Raw genomic sequence first — 26,460 nt, 5'->3', positions numbered from 1 at the left:
GCCAAGCAACTAATTTTGCCCTTAGTAAGCCTATGGCTATAAGTGAGTTCAGTAAATATCGGGGGTCAGATATGACCATTGCCCTTCTATGGCTAATGGACAGCTGTGGTCTGCTTAAGTGATATGAGATCTTTTTCATCAAGGATAACAGGCTGAAGTCCACATGTTTGTTACAAGAAGAGACCAGCAGGTTGGTAGCATCAAAGGATTTCAAAACTCCAAATTCACATACCTGCATGAACCCAAAGAATAGTTAACGGATTCACTTGAGGCTGCCAAGAAAAGTGAAAGACAAAGCTTCCCTCTGGGGATGAGAATTTGTGTTTTGATGTCTAGAAGTCACTGTCATGAAAGATTTTGACATATTGGCCATGAATTTTTGATAAAGCTTTTGTGTTCAGTTAGATAACAAGTAAAAACAGAAAAATAAAGAAAGAAAAGGCTGTGTATTTCATAAGAAATGCCACTATCTCTGGGAGTATCAAAGCTTCACTGATGGCAGCAAGAGTCGCTGTGGCAGCACTGTGATCGTGGTATTTCTCAAAACTCTTCAAACTGGGGCAACATTGGTTTACAGCGACTAGAAATGCCACTCTGCAGGAAAAAGTGGGCAATGACTGATCAGCGTTCCATTGTCATTCACAGAGGCAGTGCCCTTGAGCAAGGTACATATCTTCTCCCTGGGCACTGCACCTGCGAGTGCACAATGTTCATTGCTTCTGGTTCATGCCTGCTCAAATTGCTAGTTGGTCCCAGTGTCTGTTCATGACTTAAAGACTGGTTGAATACAGAAGTCAAATGGTTGTGTGTTTAAATCAAGCTAGAATATAAAGGGCTCCTTTTCTAGTTCAACATCAGTAATATAGTGACACACTCCGGCTATAACCACAGTCTATAGGTCTGAAAATATAATGGAAGATCAGGATGAAAGAGTTCCAAACAAGTAAATACTGTGATAATGTGACATTTTGACAAAACTGTCAAAATGTATGTATAGTAGTTCCGCCTTCCTGAGTTAATGTTAGATAATGAAAGAGCTTACCAAAATGAACAAGCTTTTCCCCTGGTCATGATGTTTCTGTTTTCTGAAATTCCCTATTTTAGGCACAGTCAAAGAGCTAATTAATGTTTTACCCCCTCAGCCCTAGAACAGACTCAGGGAGAAAACAAAGACAACAGCAGACTGAAAGAGCTGCTTCACTGCTACATCATCTCTGCAGAGGAGAGCTACAGACACCCAAAAGAGAACCACCACCAAACAAATCAACCCTTTTTTTTTCATATAATAAAAAGACACTTGTTTCAAAACAGTATTAGATGTTGACCAATCATTTTCCTGACAACACAATGCAGTACAAACAAACAAACCAAAAACCTAAAAGAAAAATGGTGCTAGAACTGGAGCACTGATGTCGCTTAAACACTGATTCACATAAATCCTGTGGGACAGTGAATATCTCCTCATACAGTAAATGAGTAGAGATGGTTGATTTCATCATAATCTTGCCTCTTCACTTTTAGCTGTCAGCAGGACTGTCGTAAACAACCTCAGGCATGTGTATAACAAGACGGAGCACCTTGTAACTCTGTATACCTCTGTATACCGAGCTGACTGAAGCGTTACTGGAGGAGCAATCCAACCCTTTTGCTCTGTCTGTCTTTTAGTTTGTGTGTGTGTATGTGTGCATGTGTGTCTGAATCTGAGACCGAGAGGGAGCTTTTGCTGGCTTGCAGGGAGGCTGGGAAACAACCATCTGCTTCAATGAGAGGTTTTGGTTTAAAAATACATAACGTTTTTTGTGCTGACACACGCATTATTTCTACTGCACCAGTGTGTGTGAGCACGTGTGTACTTCGGAACACTGGTACTGGGAATAATTCAACATCCTGATGAGGGTAAAGTTTAAGCTTTGTCTGTGTCTGTGTAGCATTAAAGCAAAGGTAACAACACATGTAACATAACTCTTTTTAACTCAATGTACAAATTCATTTTTTCTCATTATGTACCTTTAATCATTGTAGCTGTTGAGCTGCAAAATAAAATGGAGACTGAAAACGTTGGGACATTTAGTGCACCATCCACAGCTTCACACACTTAAAAGGCGGTATACTTGACTGTCAGATCTGCATGAGAATTTCAGTACCACTGGACATATGTACCTCAGCAAATGACTACTAAAGTCAGGCAAAAACTGAAACTGATCTAAATACGAGCCAGCAGCAAAATCATGTTAGGATTACATTTATCACTTTGGATTTTGTGCCATTGTTCCCTTCATTTTAGTCCTTAATAACCTAATTTTCTCAGACTATGACATCAGACTGATTTATTAGTTGCCATGAAGTCATGAATGGATCTGTTATCCAGTAAAGACTTTCACCAACAGAGGGAGATGTTGTATAGGAGTAAAACCACCTACAAACCAGGGAAGTACAGTTGTTTCACTATATATTTGGGTACTCATATGGATGATTGCATAATATTTTCATAATACTCTCCAAACTATGAAGAGACATGCACATCTGTCAGATCAGTGCAGGTCTTGTGGGAGATCTGCCGTTATAAGAAAAGTGTCAAATGGTTCTGCAGCAAAACCCAAAGGATGTCTGAGAAATCTTAAAAGCTCTCACATGAAAAACTGCCAGACTCAGGAAGTAAACCATATGACTTTAGTGTTAAAGATATCATCCAAAAAGACGGCAACGGTCAATTTTGAATCCATGGATTGTGATAAATGCCATTCATCTAGTGCCATGAACCTGAAGTGTAGCCTGCACATGAGAGAAAACATCTTTCTACACAACTACACAACATAAACTGGTCTTAACACGCAAAAATATACAGATGATATTCAGGGTTACAGACTATATGGCAAGCTTTTACAAAAACACCATGGACACTTTTACACAATATTACTATATCCAGCACATAATTTTTGCTCAGTCTATCAAAAACGCCAGTTTGGAATATAGAGTAAAAGCATGGCTTTCTAGCGCCATCTTGTGGTGAACTTGATTTTTTCTTGGTCCTCTGCTCGATTGCTTCACATGTGGTCCGTGATGCTGTCATGGAAAGGTTTTATGGAGTGGACCGTGTCCGCTGGAGTGGGACTGGAAGGAACAGGTAGGACAGGTGAGACCTCAGGAATTTACCTGCCGTAAAAATACCATTTAGATGGTTGTAAGAAGATTATATACAAATTAAAGCTTTGCAGTTACACACTATTAAGGCTATTAACAAAGAAGGTACACGGTGTTTGTTTTTAAGGAAAAAAGGAAGAAGCAAAGACGGAGCACACCCCCTATTCAAATTGGCAGTCCTGGTACTGATCACTGACAGTTTTCCCCCACTTTACCAGCTGCGTAGATGGCACTACTGAGTGAAAATAGTGCGGTAACTGAAGAGGTTCAGTTATCATTTAAAAGTAATCAACGAAACCTTGCAGCACCTGCAAGCAGAGCTGAGAAACAGTAAAGTTCCTAATTGATCAATTTTTAAGTATTTGAAATGTAACAAACATTTTAAATAGTCTGTTTTTGTCTCTGTAAAATGCAGCGTGTCCTTCAATAGTTGACTTGGGAAGTGTATGGATTTATCAACATATTTGTCGTCGCTGATAGATAAACCGCAGTACAGAACGAACAGCAGGATCCCCATCTGCAGAGGGGAGGAGGGCTGGTGCGTCCCAGCCCTCTGTATCCAGCTGTTGAGCCGCTCCACAGCAGTAGTGCGCCACATTCACGATGGCTTTAGCCGCAAGCAGGACGCTCTTGGCGCTATTCATTACGTTTTGCGCTCCTGGAGGCGGATGGACAGGTAAACGTGATATTTGACTTTTATTCTGCAGGTGCAGGTTTTGAACTGAAGAGATTACCAGTCCAGTTGCAGTTTGTGATTATTCCAATAATTTGCGTCTTGTGTGTTGCTGCAGCCTGTGCATTTATAAAGTTTGCAGTTTTGCTACTGCAAATAGAAGTTCAGTTGTTTGGAAATGTTTTTTTTTTCGCGTGTGCACATCAATCTCTATACAACTACCACCATCTGCTGCACGCAGTTGAAATATATCCACTATTTAGATTTCGGTAGAAATTTGCTATTTAAAGGAAAGTGTGAAGTTGACTTCATTAGCAGGTGTGAAAGAGTTTAAATTAGAGCAGCTGTAGAAAATATGGACTTTGACGGTATTCTCAAAGTATTCTCAACCTTGTTGCTTTATGGGGGAAAATCTGATGCAGGACTGAGCAGTTCTTACTTCATTCACATCCTGGAGTAATTGCGATTGGCCACCATGGTAAGGAGATCATGACAAAATGTCAGCCTTCATAATGAAATACTGTGAAAATGGAAAAAGCTTCCTCTGGGTGCTTTTATTCCAGATTGGTGACTAATCTGGCTGAAAGTGTTGATAAATGATCTCCCTGTAAAAATTAGGAAGTGGAAGATGCTTTTCTCAGCCACACTTTTTGGTCTGTCAACTTTCCCATCATCCATGGCCCATTCATCAGGAATGGGTGGAATGTGCTTTACAGCAAAACTGAGCCAAAAGATTTGAACTCACACGATAGTTTTGGTGGTGCTCAGACAGACAGGGTTTTAACAGAGGGCACTCCATTTTAGCATAGTGATTTATCATGTTAAGCATATCTTTTGACAAACAGGCTGCAAACCACTTCAGCACAGATGTTTTAATGTTTCTGAAGTGCTGTTTGTAAAATCCATTTTCAGTGAAATAATCCCACATTCTCTAGACAGAGAAAATAGCCAAAGAAAAAAGAGAGAGAAAAAAAGCCATAAAGATTGAAGAGTCTTGGAGAGGAAGAGGCAAATCATTTTGGCTGAGTTAAAAGGCCATAGCCAGACTTCCCTATTTACCCTTTCTCCTCAAGAGTATGTATTATGTCAGCCAATCTGTAAATTCCTATATTCCTCCATCTCAACTGTACTTAGAGATGAGATCACTGCTTTAACTGAATGTAGACAGCTGCTGTTTGTTGTAGTCTTTTTCTCGAGTTATTTTCTTTTCCATTGTCAAGGAAGCCTCCCGAGAGTATTAATGCACTTTTTCTGCAACTCTGCTGCCATGCATTCGCACCTGGAAGCTACTTAGTGCAATCACTGTTCACCCCCGCTGACCAGTGAACAGCGTATTGAAGCAGTTTAGATTTAAATGCCTTTCTCTTGGGCATTTCGAGAGCAGCTGTTAACTGAGAGGAGAGTGTAGCGCTTTGTCCATGCACATGTCATCAGCTTGTCACACTAAAATTTTTCACCACAACAGTAGATGAAACAGGACAAATGGGAATATCTGGACACATTGGTGGAAGCTCTGCAAATAGTGAATAGAAACAATAGAATAGAAATAAAATCATGTCAACCTTTTCATGCAGCCACAGTCTCTCAGCTTGTGGAAAGTGTGTTGGGAGTTAGTTAGACAGAGAGTGAGGGGAAAGAGGGAATCATGTCCTTGCAGGCCAGTGGAATTTAATTTCTCTGCTGCAATTAATGTGTCAAGATTCCGCAGGTACAACAATTAAGGCTTTACGATTGAAGAATATCATGACTTCGGACTGTTTGTCTTGGGAAAACAGAGTTATTGTCATACTTTCTGCACCTACACATGTCCATATTTCTAATTATTTTCACTGTTTGGTATGTCTAATCGCTGGCATACTTTGACCCTGTAACCCCACCCACTTGCAGCTTGGCTGCTTGTCAAAACTGCCAGCAATGACATGAGTGTATTTGGTTAAGATGTCATCTCTGGGCACCATTCCAGTTGTTCAAACAAGCACCACCTGGATTACCAACACACCTGTCACAGCAAAGTGGAGGTCAGCATACCAAGAGTGCTACAGGGCGATACAGCACAAACTAACACTGTCATCAGTGGCTGGACATTAGAGTCATTTATGAAATTCATGAAAGTGTTCTGGTGAAAGCAAACTGACTTGTGACCAACAATTTGTCTGTTTGTAGATGCCGTTAATATTGTTCATGTATTCATGTAACCCTCCAAAGTTAAATGGTTACTCATTCAGGTTGTTGCTTTGAATGAAAAAAACTCTCAGTCACAATTCCATGTTGAATAAGGCTTAAGTCTGTAAAATGATATGAGAGCACTGAGTCTGTCAGTTTGCTGACTGGTCTGACTGTAGTTAGAGGGCAGTGACAGTCTTGGGCCATGATCATGGTCTGGTGTGTTGTCTTAATTTGATTACTACAAGAACTGAGAGCTGAATTTAAACATCCAGAGGTGCTAAAGGGAATTCTGTTGCGCCTGGTAAGTGTGAAACATACTTCAGACTAATCTACTGTATGTTCACAGAGGGAGCTCAAATGTTTTTAATCATAAAAGTCAATTTAAAAGTAAAAACAATCTGCTCTAATAATGTGAATTTTGGAAAAAAATCTTTTTACTAATATGAAGATGTGGAGATGAGACAACTGATTCTGCAAAAAGGTTTATACTGCATGGAAACTTTGGTGACACAAAAATGTGGGTAATAGATTAAAAGATATATCAAAAGATGCATGTAAGTATTTTTGCATGAAAACTGAAATATCCAGTGTTAGAAACACACTGGGTTCCCTTACCCTCCCAAGACCTACATGTACTGGGAAAAAACAGCTGTGGAAACTGAGCAAAATAAAGTCTTGTTAGAATTATATACATATTATACACCACTGAGAGGTAGAAGTGAAGAAACCCGTGAGATACTTCATTTGTTGTACCGTATCATTGGCTAAAAAGACTTTTACCGGAGCCCAGTCTTTTATGAGATTGAGAGCTGTTCATGGCTGGTTTTTAAAACTTATAGCCACAGGTAAAGGTGTATTAGCATGGGTAAAGCTGCATTATTACGAGGTGGAGGAGGTCAGGACACACCTGAAACCCCCAGGGCTTTTCAACTTATGAACACAGTGTATATAAGATATGATTCTGTGAAAACACCCAAGTCTTTAAATTGATCTGTTATCTAAACACTTGTCAAAAGCGGTGTCCTGTTTTTGTGCAAAGCTGAGTTTGATCATTTTCTAATTGCAGTTTCATTATTAACGGCCATGCTAAACTGTTCTTTTAAAAGTGACAATAACAGAATGAATGCTCATTTTGAGTGAGAAGACAACTTATTTGCCATTTTGCCAAAAAAAAAATATTGTGAATGGATTTTTGATTTGGTGCTCAATCATGATTTAAAATTACATCAAACAGCAGCTTTCCAGATGCAAAGCCCCATTTATGTGGATAATACACAGAACATGCTGTCAACAGAAAAAGGTTTCAATGAAAACACCATGTTCTGTTGATCGTCCACAGTAACTGAGAAACACTTCTGGAGAAACATGTTGGTGTTGATTTTGTATATATATGTGCGTGTACTCATATGTTTTAACTGTGTTTACAACAAGAAGCTAGAACTCCTAAACTACCATTAAGCAGAGAAATAACATAGAAAACTTGGAATATTTGCTCTATGACTGACATATATCTCTAAATTAGCACAGCAGAAGTCTCCAATCTAATAGCTGCAACTTTGTATAAGTTTGATCATCTCACTCAAAAAGATCACACTGTGGGCAGTCACTCAAAGAGACACACACACAGATTCACTAGAAACCCTGATTATTCATGGAAGCTTGTGGAAGAAGAACGTTATTAGGGGTTTAGTGGCAAACTCTTCAAGAGAGAATGAAAGGTCAGTGTATGCAATTTTGTGGCGAGTTGAGAGGGTTCTTTCATAAAAGTGGAGAGCACTGCAGGTGCATGAGCACCAGTATTTTCTAGAACAGTTTTATAGCTGTCATTTGACCTCAGGGCTTACCTGCTTCTTGTACCAAACTATGCATGCACATACATGTGTTTGTGTGTGTGCCTATCTTTCTTAGGGTCATCAGGTATGCATGTGTATTGCACATCCTGTATTTATGTAACCTATACTTTTACTTTTATCAATCAGAAAAAAACGTGGCATTGACATAATTAGCCTCAGGCCTTGCCTGCATTCTTCCCATACTTACATTTTTTTCACTGTCTAACCCAGTCATTCTCTATTTGTCTTTCCATCTCACATTCACAAACACAGCACAAAAAAAATTTATATTGTTGCTCTGGTCTATTTTGGCAACACCCTGAAATGGAGCCTCCCACTGTAGGATTATGTAGTTACAACTACTCAAATGCATAATTGCTTGCCAGACTGCCAATTTCCCGGACGGCAAATGTAAATTTGCTGTGCTTTATAAAGTCTTGATTTAATCAGAAATATCTGGTGTTTCCTTGGTTTACAAATTTCCAAAGGGACCAAAACACAGAATGATGTCTGTACAGAAGAGGATATCCTTTCCTGTGCAATAACACCACCTTATTAAGAAATAGTTGCAAGTGATTGCAAGTGTATCCAGATGTGTGTTTAGTTGGGTTTGCCTCAGACAGCCAATGAAACTAACTCCACTATAAGCCAGCAGTAATGAGGAGGATATTTGGAAGCTGTGTTTTATTTGTTAACAAGTACAATACACTTAAACTCCTTCATGCACCAATGCACAATGTCAGGTACTATAGATTAGAGTGATAATATCTAGTCAGCAGACACAATGATGAGACAATCCTTCAGCACATGATAAAACTCTAAGGAGCTGTGACCATGTGTTAACTAGAGCTCAGAAGGACCCGGGTGGCAGTTATTACTAGATATGAGTGTAAAGATCCAACTGGGAGCACACCTGCAGACAGAGAGAAATGAAAAGTGACTTAGTGAGAATGCTAAATCAAGGCTGACAACACAGACATTTATGACCGGTTCATATAGCTAATGTTTGAAAACTATTTTATCTCCATATTTAAAGCTGCTGTTATTTTTTTTTTTTATCATCAGTAGAATATTTGAGAGAATAACATCACATCATTCTACTGCTTTGGCTCATTTTTACTGCTCTCATCAGTGTAGTTTCCAGCAGCAGGAACAGGCAGCTGATTTCACTCTAAAACCTCAATGTATCCCACCTGCGCTGTATCAAACGACAGACAGATGAAGTCAGCAGCTAGCTTGTCTACATAGTGGAAAATTTAAAGCTAGAGTTTTCCTAAGGATCTAGTGGAAACCAGACCAGCCATAGAATATTCATCAGTTGGACTAAAACATTGCTTCAAGTACAAATGTATAGGTTTGTTGTGTATATAGGAAACAGTTTGCTATCACATTGCCATACATACTTAGACCAGATTAATTTGTCAGTTCTATGCTATCCAGAAGATTCCCTGCAGATTTAGCAGTAAGGATAATTTTTATTCCTCTGCCAAGCTGGAGAAGAGTGGTGGAGAGCCTCTGTGTTCAGAAACATTTCTCAACAACCATCAAGCTGAATTTCATGAAACTTTTCTGGAACTTAGGCAAAAGAAAGAACTTTGTGGTGCATGAGGGATGGTCACCTTCAAACAGCTGATGTGTAGATGGCACAGGAAGAACTCTGCTGACACAGACTTGGTCGAAAACAGAAACACTTTATCAGCCACCAGGTCTGTATCATTATCACAGGTTGCTGCATCAAATCTGGAGAGATCTTCAAAGCCCCAGAGTCCACTGCAATCTTTCCCGCACTGTGGGTGCTTCTCCCCTTATGTAGGGTTAAACCTTCCCATATTTGGTAACCCTGTAGATGCTTTGCATCCCCGTAACCAGGCAGATAGTCAGGAAATAATGCATATATATGTGGTGAGCCTATCCTGGACGCACTTAACCAAGGAATGTGTTACTCTCCAAATGTCTATGTTTGATTATCTCCTATCTGGACACGCTGAACCTGACGTCCTTCCCAACCTCTGTTAAGTAGGGAATATCACAATATTAAGTAAGTAATGTCAATATTAAGAGAGCAGTGAGTGTGTACTTTATCATCTTTTTATGATTAAATAGAGGCAACCATTGAAATACATTTATGGTAATCAGTTGTATTAAAGAGAGCTGAAGTGTAAGTTTGAGGGAAATTTTGTGCATGTTTCATAATTCCAAAGGGTGTCATTTGTGGACTCAGCTGAGTTTTAAGCATCCATGTAAGCTAACATGCATGTAACCATATTTTTAAGCTTGACAAATACAAATCAGCTTTTGTGAAAATTTTAAGTGCTTATTTATTGTTTATTTTATGCATTCAGTCCTCTCTGGGGTCCTTGTGAAGATATTTCTTTCACTCAAGCTATATTCCCATTTCCTGCAAGAGCAAAGTGCAATTTACTGTCCATAAAAGATTGCTTATTGTCATTCGTCTTTAGCATTCTGCCAACTCCTCAACTATTAATTTAACTGTCAGATTTGTTAGCATTTTTATGTAAGGTATGTAAGTTTACACCTCATCAGAAATAAAGTTGCAGAGAAGACAAAGATGATGAATACAGTGGAAACGGTTCTATTGGCAATAAAATATGGGCAGAGTAACACCTCAAAGAGCTGATTAAATATCCCTTAAGGCAGCCAGAATTAGTAGGAATTCAAATTTTGTACAGGGCGAGAATACAAAATTAATACTGTTTAGGTAAACTTTATACAGCCAGTTATTCTGTTATTCTGACATTTGTTTTGCAGCTGAGAAACCCCTGCGGCCACAAAATGGGAAACAGACATCTGTGGACAAGGTCTTAAGGGAAAGCTGGGAGCCTTCTATTCATCTGGATGGAAGGCCAGTGGACCGCTTCATCATCAGTTCCAACAAACCCGCCAGGTCTAACCGCTTCACTAAAGTGAACAAGGAGAGTCGCTCTCATCTGCTGGAGGATGTAGGTAAGGCAGAAACTGAGAAAAAGTCCAAATGAGATGATGAGAGCTTGATGCAAATGAGAGAAGTAAAGATCAGGTTGATGTGTTTTTCTGACCATGCTTTGGTGATACTAGAAAAACCAAATGGGAACAAACATGAAGGCAAGTAAAAGCAAAAAAAGGAATTTGATGAAAGGAAAATAAGGTTTGGCTCAACCTACGGAGTGAGCTTTCAAATCTCAGAGTTCTGCTGTTTCTCAAGACAAGGGCCAAGAGTGACAGATGAGTGAAGCTGTGTTCAAAGTGGAAACAAGGGGGAAGAAGGTAAATACATAATTGCATTTGTGAGTAATCTATTATTGGATTAGTTCACAATTGGATTTACTATCATCCAAGTAAGCCAGAAAGAAAGAGACCCAAGGGTGGCGTTTCATGACCAGCAGTCATCAGCCAAGCCTACAGAGGATACTTTAGGCTTTAGAGGACTTTATATTTAGATATTAGTAGCTTTTAGTGGCTAGTAATTCAGAATCTTGTCTTGTAAAGCATAATTTAGATTTTTATGTCACCATACAGATATAGCCTGCATTGTTGAGACAGTCTAGCCTGCTTTTGTCATTATTCCATTTTCCTCTGTCCTCTACATTTTAGAGCCAAGCTTCATCAGCGAATAAAAGTCTGCAGCCAGCCATTTTCTAAACTCAGCCCTGCTCCTATAACCGAGTCCTCTGTTGTGGTCACTTGTTGTGTGTCTGTGGTAGTGGTTGTGGTTGAAGCTGGGTTGGTGTAGAGAGATGATGTCATGCATTATCATGTATTGTGTCTTGGTGGGTCAAAATACACATCTACTGTATAGATACTTTTGGCTTTGTAAGTGCTGCCCAGCCCTTGTGGTCTCCCCAGCTCCGGTGAGGTTTGCCATAAATCTCTAGCAACTGAGTTGAGTCTCAGTGCGGCCTTTCCAGAAATTCCTCACAGTTTGTGTGTTGTTCCCCCAGCAGCATGAGAGTTGCATCAGACATCATAAATAACACCACGTTCTTTGTCTCCAAATCATTAATGTGTCTGGCCAGCTGCCGTTGGAGCAGCACAGACAAAATGTTGACCTATCATGAACAAGAGGGAGAGAAATGGAGAGTAATGACAAGTGGAGATTTGGAATGGAATCACGCTTTTCTCACTAAAATAAGGGTCACAGATTGTCGTCGTAGCGACAAGGTGAGAAGTGAGGACCTGAATGCAGACCCAGATTGCAAATGAAAACTTTATTTACAAAGAAAAAATTTATTGTAATAAAAGCCAGAATACCAAACAACAAAACTGATCAAATAAAAACTGGAGACCAAACAGACCTGAAGCCCACGAAGCCCAAGCAGCTGAACAGACCAAGGAAACATGAGGTGTGACAATGAGGATCTGACAAATGATGAAGACAAACCGGAGGACTTAATATGATTATACATTACATAATTATATAATGTAATGTCCTATAATATAAAACATTATATCATAGAACATAAATTTAAAAGATTCCCTTTTTGTAGCAGTCAACATAACAGACATCCTGTTTTTGTTTTTTTGTTTGTTTGATTTTTAGACCCTGACTGGGTTAACCTGGATGGCTTTGCTGTGTTGGGCAGTGCACCTGTCAGCAACTCATCAACAGGTAAAACTGACCTCAACATTTATTACAACTTTACATGCAAGAAGTGCATCTCATTTAATGGCTAAATGCGTATTACTTATGTGAAATGATGTGGTTAAGTTCTTTGAAAGTAGTGAAATCATAGCTGTGAAGGAGCCTTCAATTTCACTGTGAGGCATCTTTCATTCTCCCCACTTGTTCTGTTTGTACAGGAGCGGTACAGAAAACCCTCTCAATCTGTGACTCATAAATTCCCATCTATTCAGACAGGCATGTTTTTCTTGCACAAGATCCAAGTTTAAAATCTGTGTGAGAGTATGTTACGTTTAATGGTATATGCCAGATTAATTGCCACATATTTACCTGCCAGTGATCTCAATAGAATGTAAAATGATGGCAAAATTTGTGGCAGACAAATAGGTTGCTTACATTTGTCAAAGTCTAGAAGAAATGCTCTTTGATCCTGTCACCATTACGCAGTTTTTGGAGCATGATATTAATGCGAATGATTATGGGCACTTTTATGATGATTCTCAGGAAAAACAAGAGCTCCTGTAGAGTAGAATGTCATAATATAATGCATAATTGTTACACATGTGAAAGGTGGACGTTGTTTCCAAGCCAGACAAATGTCCTCTTAGTTAGAGGAATGGAAACAGGCAAGTTCACCCTAACAACAAATTCCTCTTGACATTTTAGTCATTTATTGCACCACAGAGTTAATGTTTTAAGTGTGCAGTCATTAGTTGATTGATAGTTATCGGTAATTACCATTTTAACAGTCTAATGATATTCAGTTTTATGCAGCAAAAGGCATTACATTGCTGTTACCTAATTCTAAGAAGTACAAATGTTTGTTTTGTATCACTGTAAATTGAAAGACTTTGGAATATTACCTGTTGGCTGAACAACAACCTATAAGCACTTTAAAGATATAGTTCTTTGGTGTAAATTAGAGATTAGCATGTTTCATTATTTGAAAATACGTGAGCATGAGGCACTTAGGGTTAAATGAAAATGTCATTTACATGCAGCATCTTGGAAAATCTGAGCATTCAGTATGTTCTGTAAACTAACTTGCTAACTTGAACGGATATGTTTAACACTGTTTCTGTGGACAGTTATGTCCTTCCAAATCTTATTTTCTTGGCATCAGAGAAGGGTACATGGAGAAGACCCAGTCAAATTCCTGACTGTTAAGATGAGGATCAATAGTTGAGACCCAGAGCCTTTTTGTTTTGAGGCAGAAGTGCTAACCATCATACTGCTCTTAGTCTCAGTTTTGTTTTGTTTGAGGCAGAGCTGCTGTGGAAACAAAGCTAATCATAATTTTTCAGTTTCACTTTAGTAAGTAGAACCAGATAACCACTATGATTCTGGCAAAGGAATGTTAGACTGAATGTGAAAATGAAGGAGGAAACGAAGCTGTAGCAAATGATATAAATCCTTATTAGCCCACTTGGTACTAGTACTTGGTGGGCTCAGTATGATTAAGTACCACTAGTACCACTCGTACTAGTAGTAGGTCTCTTACCAAGTGTACCAGTTGATAGCTAAATGAGCTCATTCTGAGGGCTCTCAGATCCCACAGACTGAGCACGAGACTCATGCAATTCTCACTTCTCTCACTGTTATGCCACGTCACGCAACACATCCATTTTCTTACAGAGGGAAAAAATAGCAATGATATGTATTTGAACCTGTTGTCATAAGTGCTTTAACCATAAGATCATACCATATATAAGCCAGGATCATAACTTTGTGCTTTACTTTCATGAGACTTTAAGTCCACTAACATCAACTTGCACCTTATACCAAAACACATTGAATGTTTAAGAAAATTGGTCCACAATACAAACAACTTAGCCCCAATTTGGAGGGGCAAAAGGAGAGACGCAGAATCTTAAAAATATACTGCAGCTAAACATATTTTAACCACCAACTGTAAAACAGGTCCATGTAAAAATACCATTGTTTTGGTGTACGCTAAGGTTGTTCCATCTAGGTTCTCTTCAAAGCTTCAAGAATTCCTTTAAGCCTTTAAAACAATATGATCAAAGCAGAATACATGGCCCAGCAACTCATATAATCTGCAAGCAAATAAAATAATGTATACGTCATTATCTCCCAGAAAAGCTTTGCGGTTGTTTTTTCTTATATAGACTCTCTTACAATTTATGCACCTGGAAAATATCTGCCACTTGTACCACTCAATAACAACTATTCATTGAGCAACAATCTTCGCATTATTTTCAAAGCTTATCAGTTAAGGTTTCTGAAGTGGCTACAAATCAGATCATGAGCATGCTGACATGCTCACAGTGACCTTTTTTTCATATAACTTGTTAGCTAATGCACTGCTGTCACCACAATGAGTCATTGTCAGATTGTGGGGTAAACAATCAGCATCAGTAGGTCCGCTATCTGTTCCATGCTTCATTGTAAAAGCGAATAATCGTTTGGGGACATAAGCTGTGAATGATTTCATTGTTGCGCAGTAACAGTGGGGGAAAAACTGAATGAAACAAAAACAGTCTCTATCTATATATAATGGAATAAAGCTGGGTATCATAAAATTGGAGAATGTCACTGTAGCAGCAGTTCACTTAAATCATTTGAAAAACATATTTCAAAGCTAAATATATATGCAGTGTACCTATATATGAAACTAATGTACTGAGTAGTCAACCAAAAAATTGGCAGTTATGTCATTTGATAAGGTTTGCTTGGCTTACCTCTGGTTCCAAGATTTGTTTGTCTGAAATAAACATTAGCTGACAACAAAGACATTTCTTTACAGTTAGCTCATCTCAATCGTCGAGTAAGCAAAGGAAACCGTGACTAGCCAGCACTGATTCAGCCATCTCAACATTATTAACTTCAAAGGTCTTTGTTAGCTTGAAAGCCAAAGTGAATGAATTATGGCAAAGATATAAACATTAGTGTTATATATTTTGAATGGAGCTGATTTCTCACTGTCCATGTTTGTCAGTGAGATAAGTCAGCATTTGAGGCTGAATTGATTGTCTTTGCATGCAGGAAAAGTCTGCCACAGAGAAATGTTTGTGGAAATTAAACTGCGGATAAAGTGAGCAATGCACTCTGTCATAAGAGCCAAACCTGCCATTTTAATTTTATCCAAAGTTTGTATGGGTTTTTGGAGGTGGGGAAATGCCAAAGACAGTCGTTAAAGCCAGTTAGTTTTTGAGCAACCATTAGGGACACAAAACAGTGATATTTGTCAGCATCCTTTCCTGAGCAAACTCAACTGGGTCTTCCCGCATAGCACCAGTGGTATGTTCATCTGTCTGCAGGACAGCCTCTCAGGATCTCGGACCATCGAAATTCTACTAAAAGACAAGGATTTGGCATTAAGAGTACTTTGGAGTCAATGATATTGTGGTTCGTGGCTGGGTGACCTGGGCCAAACTATGCACTGTGACAGTTTTCCACAAAGAGCAAGACACGAGAAAGGAAGGAATTCTGAGGAGTTCACTTATTAAAACCAAATGGGGCTATTTCTGTTTAAAGTTTATAGCTTGTGTCAGAAGAAATAGTAAAGTCTGTGACTGGATTTATAGAGTCACCTCATTAGTTGGTCACCATAAGATTGATATGACTAACAATCTAATTTCCAAAGGAAGGAAATTAAATCAAAGTATGAAGAAAACAGTTAAAAGTATTGTATTTTTTGTAGTTTTGCTTTTTTGATTGTGTAAACAAGGATTCAGACATGATACAGAGGTAAAACCATGGATGTTGAGGTTATGTTATGCTTTATAATTATACTTTCAGCTACCATGCACAGCTAACGATATTTTAACGATAACGACAGCTAGTATATTTTTCAAAATTTAATAAAAGTCTACAAAATTCTTGTGGGAAGGACAGACAAAATACACCAGTTGAAATATGACTTGAACCACACTTATGTTAATGTGATACTAAGTCTTTATTTTTGATGTGCAGTTCCATTACGTAAAAGTGCTGAGAGGAAAAGATCAGGAGACAGGGATTCACTGAGGGAAATTCGTGCATCCCCGAACAATGCTCTCTCGATCCAAAGGGAACAGCTCACTCAGCTGTGCTGGCAGGACTGAGATGAGACACTCACTTAAAGACAGAAATACAGTGTTCTGAGTAAAACTGAAACACACCACCTCTTTTTTTAATTAGAGTTGTGTTTATAATCCTCATCACATCCTTGCACCATTGAGTTTTTTAAATCATGACTAAAGAAGACATTTTTGGCTCTAATAGACATCTGATCACAGTTAGATCCCTCTGTCTGTTCACTGGAAGACGGAACCCTGCATAACACCAACTGAATTTAATCAAAATCACCTTCTTAAATTATCTGATTTTTCAGTGCTTACCCAGATGTGCGCTGATCAGACTTTTCATCCGACAGTGATTATGAGAAAAGATATGGAAGGAATAAAGAGAGAAAAGGAAAAACAAGACAAAGGCATTGGACGGACATGAGGGTTTTGATTTTTTTATTTGTGAAATTGGCAATGCTATCGCTCAGCACTGCAGCCAGATGAGGGGATTGTCTGGCTGTCTGAGTCAGTAGAGTCACTACTAGGATTATAATATAGTGGGAGACAGAGCACCAGAGATTGGAGAAAATGACAGGAGACATATTTCAGTTCTAAAGTATTTCCTTTTTGTGATAACTGGCCATGTTTACAGTCACCGTTGGATGAATGTGATATGTAATTATGAATTTATCAATGAGCGGATATGCCTAGAGTGGAAAAGTTACCGTATGCACCAAAATTTTCCATGGAAGTTTGAGTTTCAACAGGACCCAGAGGGAATTCCAGCACAGAGCACAGATGATGAATGAATTATGGGGTCACAAAGGCAAGACAAACTTGTCTGCACTGACTTTTGCAAATTTGACTTTTGCCATTCATTATCATCCACCAACAGGTTCAGTCAGGTCTTCACAAACTGCACCTAAAAATCACTCCACTGCAGAGCGGACAGCCAGAGTGGACAGGACAGCTCAGTCAGTAGGTGTGACCTACACCAGAACACACAGGAGGGCACCTCAGTCGTCCTCAGGTCCCAGGCAGCCTGAAAGAGCTGTGCCAGGAATACCACTCTTAGAAAGGAGACGCCAACACCACATCAAGCCTCAGGCTGACCAGAGAAAAAGACACACACCAAAACTAAGTAAGAAGACCGGCATCTTTTATCCCTAATCACATGATTAAATGGACTAAGTGAAAGATGATACTGAGGTAGAGCTGCATGTGTGTAAAAAAGCATCAGAGGCACATCTACACAAGCTGCTAGGCACTACATGACACATGGCTTTAAATGTATTACTGTATTATGATAACTGCAAACAAACCATTAATGTCAACATGTAGGTAGAATTTTGAGCTTATGTTCTTATTTATTAGTTTTTGCCGTTTTTTTGTCATGATAATTGAGAAAAGTTTATACATTTTGTTTGGAGTATCTTAAGTTTCCATAGTGTAAACCCTGGCCGTGCCTGGTATCCCTTTCTGTTCATAGCATCTGAGTCCGTTCATGTGGTGTCACTGCAGGCACAGAAGGCCCAAGGTCAGAGCACACCTGCCAGCAGAGCCGTCTCAGCCAAAACATTCACACCAGGTACAAATCCAAAAATCTTGAAGAAACTACAAGCTAACCTACAACCAGATTCAATGTTCATAAAGTTAGTTTGGACCTAAAAACACTTCTCAATGTTTGCATGTATGTATGTTATCCAGAGCCACCTGAGTATGAGGCCCGGGACATCAGTGTTAGGGTCATGTCTCCAAAGTCAGTCCTCATCTCCTGGGTTGACCCTGCTGTTGAAATGGGGAAAGTTGCCCCTGAGGCATCCAGGTGGGATTTTCAAAATTGAAAATTGAAAATGTATGTTGGTACATGTACTGTAACTGTTAACAGGATGGAAAAAATGGATAAAGAGAGAATGAGCGGAGAATACCACTCCTTGAATAAAAGATTTCCATTTCATTTTAATACAGATCCTACACAGTTAGGTTCAGAGAGAAGGGTGAGTCAGCGCGGTGGGAGTACAAGGACAGCACCCAGAGGAGATTGATGATAGACACCCTGTCTGCTGACGGCATGTATGAGTTCTCTGTCAGAATCTCTCAGGGAGAAAAACATGGCAAGTGGAGTGTCTCAGTCTTTCAGAGGACTCCTGAGTCAGGTATGTATTGCCAATATATGCTGTTTATAATTTGTATGATGCAGCTGAAGGATAATGATTGCAAGTCACATAGTAATCCAGTACAAAAGCCATAACACTTAATTTCCCTTACAATATGAAAGGAGCACTTATTCTTAAAGAAAGTAATTTGCTCTTGCGTAACCCTTCCGTTTAGCTCTTTTCCACTTATTTCCTCATGCCACACCTCATTACATTCACCACCTATGAAACTCCCATCTGATTTTTTAGTTTGGCTGCAGCTCCGTTATGGCTGCAGCTTTTATATTGTGTCACAGGAGCTCCTGAGCGGTGGTTCATTGGAATGTCAGTATTTACTGCCTGGCTCAAAGTTCAGATCTCCATCTGCAGCCTCATACAGGCTCTCAAGGGGTGGTTCCTGTCAACATATGGCAGCTGTATTTTGTTCAGTTGAAGACACAAGTATCCTTACTGTTTTTATATGTTTAAGCAGTAATTTTCTCAACCTTCTGTACTTTATGCAGCCTTTGGTTTCTTCCCTATTTTCTTTTCATACCTGTCTTTCCATTGAATCCCTCTCCTCTCTTGATAGCACCGTCTGGGCCACCTGAAAACTTTGAGGTCAAGCCACTACGAGGAAAAGGAACTGCTGTCATTGCAACATGGGATCCTCCTGAAGAACCCAATGGGAGGATAAGAGGTGAAGCCACGAAGATTCAAACTAAACTTAAATAGAATCATTTTTGTTAAGAAATCAGTGCACACTGTACTTCAATTATGACGTTTTTATTAACCAAAAAGAGGAAAGCTAAGGAATATTTATATTTCTGCCATGATAGCGTATCCCACAATAATGTTCTCCAGTGTTGCAGACACTGAAAAATATAATTATTCTAGTGACATGCAAACAGTACATGCCAACCAAAATCGAGACCCACAGATCTTCATCCATTGTGCAGTATTATTATATCACTAAAATTTGAAGAGCAGAGCCCATATTGAGTATATACTTTATATTTTTTTGCTTTTTGGGTTACAGTTGTCAGCACAGTTTTTCTAAATCTTACATGGACATAAACAACAGCTCCCATTGAAATCTTCTTATTTGCACCACAAAGCCAATACAGTTCCGTACCTATTACATTTTATATAACACATTAGGTGAGTTAATATTACATTTACATAAGGAGATTTTTACAGCTTTTAACCAATCAGTGAAAAATGAATTTGGAGAAATTTCTTTCAACTAATCAGCATTGTCCCTCTTTAAACACACAAATTAATTAATAACAAAATGATGGAGACATTTGGGTTTTTGATACAATGTAGTAGCTATATAGCTGGCTGAAAAGAGGATGAAAAGAGGTCTCACAGTCTGTGTTTAGACTGCCTATCATCTAGCTTTAAACTAAAAATCAATATTGAAGTTACTTGTGTAATACAGTTGGTGTAAAATCTGTATGGACATGGACTTAATGTACATGTGAATAAAATTCAATGTGTTTATATCAAAGACTGCTGTTTTAGTTTAGAAATGTTGAATATGATGAAGGGACATGTAAAAAAATAAGTATTTTTCGAACTGAGCGCTACTAGTTAACATTTCCTCCTAAATGTTTGTACTTTTCATCTTTACAGAGTTTATATTGTCTTATGCTCCTGCTATGAAACCATTTGGAATGAAAAGCCTGACATACCTTGGTAGCATCACCACAGCCACCATAGATGGCCTCACACCAGGAGAACGTTACATTTTCAAGATTAGAGCTACCAACAGGAAGGGAATGGGACCACAGAGCAAGGTCTTCAGCGTTGCCATGCCACAGTGTAAGCACATTGGACTGTATATACACACATGTGAGCTTAAATATCACACATCATAACCCTTATGATCATTGTCATCATGTCTCCTGTCAGCCAGCAGTGCTGTCTCATCAAAAAACAAGAACAGCCTACAGACCAGCTCTTCCTCCAAACAGGACACCGACCTCGACGAATTCAACCTCCAGCCAACAGAGGCGCCAGAGAAACCAGCCACAACCTCTCAGCCACGCCCTGCCATGCCTTCAAAGAGGCGTCTACATCTTTCTCAGTCACGCTCCTATCACAGTATTATCTCCTCTGTCAGAGGCTCAATGAGGAATGTGGTGAACAGAGGCTCAACAAGAGGAAAAGCTAGAAAGGATGAAGAACAAGAGGAAGAGAAAGCACCAACAACACCACCTCCAGTAGAAGACACAACAACTACGGAAGTAGTGCCAGAGACAAAAAAAACAGACAATGATGTTTCCCTTGTATCTGAGGATGAAGTGGGCTATGATGAAGATCATCTGACCACTGAAACCCCTAGCCTAAAAGTTTTGACTCCCTCCCCAACTAAACCTGTGCATATTAGTCCTAATCGACCAAACAGAAGGCCAATTCAGATCAGGGTCCATAAAAAAGTTGAATCAAAGGTAACTTCTTCTTCCTCATCCAGTGATTCATCTTCATCTTCCACCTCCTCTGCTTCTTCATCCTCTGTGGATACCTCACAATCTTTGCCTTCTTCTTCCTCTTCATCCTCCTCTGCATCCTCTTCTGCAACTTCTTCATCATCTTCCTCACATATCCAAGAGTCTACAGCTGGTAGAAAGGACTTTGTAGCCTCTACAGATCCAGAGACCCAAAATAAGTACAATAAACCCAACATAGCACAATCAAAACCCTCCACTACAGGTGTAAAAGAAATCAATTCACAACAGACAGACACCACAAAAACAGGCAGAAGTTCCTCTTCAGCAGGGCGCAGCAGCAGTTCCGGTTTTGGTTCGAGATACGGTTTTGGCAGAAGACATCCTGGAGTTCAACTCGTTCCTGGAAATTCAACCCGAATGCTAAATGGCTACAAACCTGCCATCACTACTAAGTTGAATTTACCAAGCAGATCCCAGAGCCAAGTCACATTAAACACACGTGATTCAGCAAAATCTCAGACCACTTTACAACAAAGAACTCAAAACCACGAAACATTAAATACTTTCAATCCCAAAGAATCAAGGTCATTTTCAGCAAGCACTTCAGACAGTCAGACTTCATCAGATTCATTTGCTTTTGACAAATCACCGTTCACATCAGAGTCTAGGTCTCAGGGATCAACAATTTTGCAAGGAACTAAACCATCCACCTCACAAAGTAGTGTAATTCAACCTTCGACTGCTGCCACATCAGGTTCCTCTCAGTCAGCTTCACGAAGCGGTTCTCACAGCTCTGCAGCCTCACATGATACACACAATTCACAGGGTTCACGTCCATCACCGGATCAAGATGCTTCTTACGGAGAAAGAAATTATGACTATAATCACAACAATGCAGAAGATGAAAAAAACAAAGTTAAGGAACCAACTTCAAGCACTATAACACAACCTACGGAGAAGGAGGTAAGGGAGGAAGAAAGGAAGGATGAAAGCACCAATGGAAAAGCTGTAGTTTCACGGACCAGAGTCAGCCCTTCATTTGCTGAAAGATTCCCTTTGCTAGCGAGTCGTTACCCAGGTAGATTTGGCCCAAAAACAAGGGCAACATCTTCTAGGCAGAATAGTAAGACTCCTTGGACCAGGGTGTCATCATCTATAGGGGCTGGAGGACCACTTTTAAGGGGAGCGCAAACCAGGGTCTCAGGTGCTGTTGGTGCAACAGGAGTGTCCTCAATGCAAGATACCACTGTGGGTGTCAGGACTGCCTCAACACGTCATACACTAAAAGATGGGATTGGTGCGGGTTCAGTTAAGCCTTCTTTGACCAATCAAAATACAGCATCAAGTGAGTCGAGAAATCCATCTACCTCATCTACATCCTCAGCCTCCACTTCCTCAAATTCTGATTCTCATCAGTCCTCAAGTGGACGCAGAGGCTCCGGTGAGCCCATCCACAGGGAAATCTCTAATGTAAACAGTAATGATAATTATAAGGACTATCTCACTGAAAGGAGTGGACACAGTACAGGGAAAGTTGTTGTCCCTGCAGCAGCCCAAAAGAAGCCTATTATAACCTCTGCTGTCCAGAGAAATGTAGAAGAAAATGAGAGCATGAGTACAAGGGAAACTTCTTCCAGGACCAGGTCTGGCACATCCGCTGGAGCCACTTCAAATCATCGTCATCCTGGTGTAGGAATGAATGGAAGGACGCGTTCTGTCATGGTGAACAGGCAGGTCGTTGGGTCAAGGCCCTCCATCAGACTACAACCAGCACAGAACTCCAGGCTAGATGCTTCAGCGTCTGATTCATCCTCCTCCTCCTCCTCCTCATCTGATTCCTCTTCTTCCTCAAACTCCCCTCAGCCAGTGTTAACCTCAGATCGTGATGTTGGCAGTGGCACTACTATGTCAAAAACAGGCGTACTGATGGGAGGCAACTCTCAGTCGACACTGTCTTCATCTTCGTCAAGAGATAGTTTAAGGAATCATGGGGGTAGGCTTCGTTATCCCATCGGTACAAGGAAACCAAGCAATGAGGGTGGATTCAAACCTGGCAGTGGAAATGGTAAAGTCATGTGGTATGTGCATGTGATGAAAAGTTGTTGACAGATACAGTTTCATTCAAAAGGCACAAGTACGTCCTTGAGCTAAAATGTTGTTAAAATTATACAGTTTGATACTTTGATAGTTGAGTAACACTATTTTATACTTTTATAACACAGCTGCTTCAAATCTTTAATTAGTAGGTAAGAATGGACGACCCAATCTGACGGCAGCCAGTGAAAAAGAATCTACTTCTTCTCATGGCACCAGCAAGGCTCCCAGTCAAAAGTTTATCACAGGACCCGATGGAACCAAATGGGTAAAAAGTTTAATGACCCGGTTATAGTTTTGTCAGTTCCTGAATTATGTACAATGCATAGCTGTGAATCCCATTAAATAGTTGTTTGTTTACAAAAAATAAGAGATTGTAAAACATTTATAGAAATTGGTAATGCTTCATCAATCTGAAATCAGCCAGGGTTTCAATCAAAATTATTGACTGAAAGAATATCTACTGAGACATTTGTAGCTAGAGCAGATTGCCATATAGATTTTGTTAATATTTTTGTCTGTCTAGGTGGTTGACTTGGAGCAAGGGGTTCTTTTGAACCAGGACGGACAAGTTCTCCAGGACTCCCAGGGCAAACCCAAGAGAGTAGTACTCGGAGAAGATGGACGCACTATTTTTGGTAATATGGTCATTGATTTGTATTTTGAACAAATAAAGCTCAGACATGTTTGTAAAACTGTACTTGATCAGATATAGACTATTGGTTTCATGAAACCTAACCAACAAAAAGTATATTCATAAAGTTGCTGTAACTTACATTTGTTTCAATTTGGTAATCATTCTTCAATTAATGAACTGGATCATGCAAGTTTAAATGTACATTTAAGAATCACGATTGAGGAAAGGTAAATTGCTTTTTTATGATTCTTTTAAGAATGTGTTACAAAATGTGCGTGCCTTGAACTGTTTAAGACAAAGTCATAAATATTCAACTTCCTTTCATCTGACAACCCACTCACTTATCAACAGACCACAGAGGCAGTCCCCTGGTAAGCCAAGAAGGGATTGCTCTGTTTGGTCACGGCAGAGATAGCCAGCCTGTGATCAACCCCAAAGACAAGGTCCTCATGGTTGGAGGAAAACCTGTTCTTGGTTTGGACATTATTCGCCCCAGGATTATTACCACCACCACCATGGCTCCGACTACCACACCTGAACCCACCACTACTGAATGGATGACAGAGGAGTCTACCACTGAAATGCCATACCCAACCTGTCCACCTGGAACCTTCTCCAAAACAGATGAACATGGATATCCTGTTCTGGACCCAGATGGGATTTTGGACTGCTATCCAGAAGGTGAGTCGAGACACTGCCTTTACCATAGAAAAGATTAATCAAAATAAAGATATGTGCTAGATATGTGAAAAATATATTGTAGTGCCCCCACTTACAAATTTGTTTACTTTGTAGGTTTTACATAGAGATAAAGTTATTTCAAGAGAAAGAATAATGCACAGAAATAAATGTGACCTCATTGAATCTCTCAGTAATATTTGTTTCCATTGAGGCCAAGGCCATGAGCGCTTCCTGTCTGTACAGGAGTCCTATTACTGTGTGTATAACTGTGTGATCTGTGTGTGTGCAGTAGATGTGTCTGTGTGTGTGTGCGAGGCCAAGAGAACCACATATAAGCCTGTGCATGTGGTAGCTGGCTGTGGTCAGAGCACTGCTGGTTTGAACACTCCACAAGCTGTCAGCTGCACATTGTCATTCTGTTTCTGTAAACCAAAACATACAGGAACGAACACACAAGAACACTACTAATAGCACTGAACACGTGTGAATTGTAAGATAAGAGTAGTACTTACATTACTTTAATTGCAATTCATACAAGCATCCCACATACAAACAAATAAAAATAGCATTTAAAAAAATCTATTTGTTGTATTGACATTAGATTCGTTGTGAGTACAGAGATGTGTTCAAAGTCCTGTAAGATTGATGCTACAGCTTGTTCCACCTCTCTGACAGAGGACTCCTCAGGAATGGAAATGGACCACATGCTTACAGTGTCCATGGTGCCTGATGCTTTAGCTCTTGAGAAAGGTACTGGCTGAGTTTGGCTTAGGACCTGCATACTGCCACAGAGCTGGGATGGACTAAATTGCATTGTATGCTCATTGTTTGGTGACTGTTACCCTGGCTGTTTGCTTGGTGTCTTTTTAGTTTTTGATTGGAGCTGCTTGCAAGTTATTCCCTTCTCTTCCTCCTTATCTTGTCTGTGATCTTCACTTTGTTTCTCTTCTTGTATATTTGTTTTGGTTGGTCTCAGTTCATTACTCAAACTTTGGACATTTTCCATTATAGGCTGTTTTTCATAATCTGTATTCCAAAAGCCCTGCCGCATTACTAAGCTTAAGAGAATGCCCTGGCTATTCATTTTATGCAATGTATTTGCTTTTTAATGTAATAGGTCAATCGTAGTTTCAGACTAACACTAGCTGAATGAAAAACTGCAGAGCTACGCTTGGTTTTAGAATTTAATTTTTATTTTACTGGATGCTTTTGAGTGCCTGAAGGAATCAGTTGCATGTGACATTTAATTTCTGTTTTGGGTTTGCAAGAAAAGTCACATTGAGTGTGAAAATATTTTCTTAGCATTTTCCTGCCATGGCTGGTTGCTTGTGTGTGGACCATGATGTAATGGCAAGGTCCACTGGTGCAGCACAGACAAAAACTGTGATGAAAGCAAAGCAAAAACCTAACTGAATTTCAACCCCTGTAACTGTACACATTTGTTAACTTTGGAGACTTGTGAAATAGTCGTTGTCACAGACATGGAAAATATGGGCTGCAAAAATATAGCTTTGGATGTTGGATCCTTTGGAAGTAAGCTCACACATCTGTCCACAATTAATTAAACCAGTCTGACAGTCATGCTTCACTCATTGTGACCATTACAAAGGATTATAGAAACTCTGCAGCACAAAATGAAGTAAATACTGTAAATCTATTAATCAAAAGCTCATCTATGCATATGGTTCTTAGATGAGATGTTTGCCCAGACCACCTTGCCACCGTCCACAATGTCTACCACTACCACAGCGATTCCAGCTCCAGAGGCTCCCATCAGACGGCTCAACAAGAGTCCTTCATCTGAGTTTGATCTTGGTAGAAAGAAGCGCTTCACAGGTATTCAATTATTTAAGTGTGTTTATATCAGCAAATCTACCCCTACATAGTCTTTGTGCTCTTTGTATCTTAATAAACTACACGCAAAAGGTTGCTGTAAACTAAAGAAAAAATAGCACACATTCATATCACATGACTTTTGTAGTTGTACAAGATAGAGTCACACATTGTGATGAACCAG

The 26,460-nt window shown here is 39.6% G+C and overlaps 1 protein-coding gene across 1 annotated transcript in view; it reads left to right on the top strand.

Annotated features, from left to right (window-relative positions):
- The first annotated feature begins 3,744 nt into the window (after positions 1–3,744).
- Positions 3,745–26,460, top strand: part of fndc1 (fibronectin type III domain containing 1) — a 35,338-nt gene continuing 12,622 nt past the window's right edge. The window contains exons 1-15 of the mRNA XM_072362467.1: positions 3,745–3,817; positions 10,582–10,776; positions 12,350–12,418; positions 17,336–17,581; positions 17,930–18,028; positions 18,148–18,265; positions 18,409–18,596; positions 19,168–19,275; positions 20,214–20,402; positions 20,493–23,096; positions 23,275–23,393; positions 23,652–23,763; positions 24,114–24,443; positions 25,119–25,193; positions 26,136–26,279. Of these exons, the coding sequence (XP_072218568.1) occupies positions 3,745–3,817; positions 10,582–10,776; positions 12,350–12,418; positions 17,336–17,581; positions 17,930–18,028; positions 18,148–18,265; positions 18,409–18,596; positions 19,168–19,275; positions 20,214–20,402; positions 20,493–23,096; positions 23,275–23,393; positions 23,652–23,763; positions 24,114–24,443; positions 25,119–25,193; positions 26,136–26,279 (4,669 nt within the window). The remainder of the gene's footprint in view (positions 3,818–10,581; positions 10,777–12,349; positions 12,419–17,335; positions 17,582–17,929; positions 18,029–18,147; positions 18,266–18,408; positions 18,597–19,167; positions 19,276–20,213; positions 20,403–20,492; positions 23,097–23,274; positions 23,394–23,651; positions 23,764–24,113; positions 24,444–25,118; positions 25,194–26,135; positions 26,280–26,460) is intronic.

This window comes from Leuresthes tenuis, unplaced genomic scaffold (assembly GCF_036924035.1).
Source record: "Leuresthes tenuis unplaced genomic scaffold, fLeuTen1.0.hap1 SCAF_13, whole genome shotgun sequence".
NCBI lineage: Eukaryota > Metazoa > Chordata > Actinopteri > Atheriniformes > Atherinopsidae > Leuresthes > Leuresthes tenuis.
Note: the sequence above shows the minus strand (reverse complement) of the source record. Positions and strands in the feature narration are given on the sequence as shown.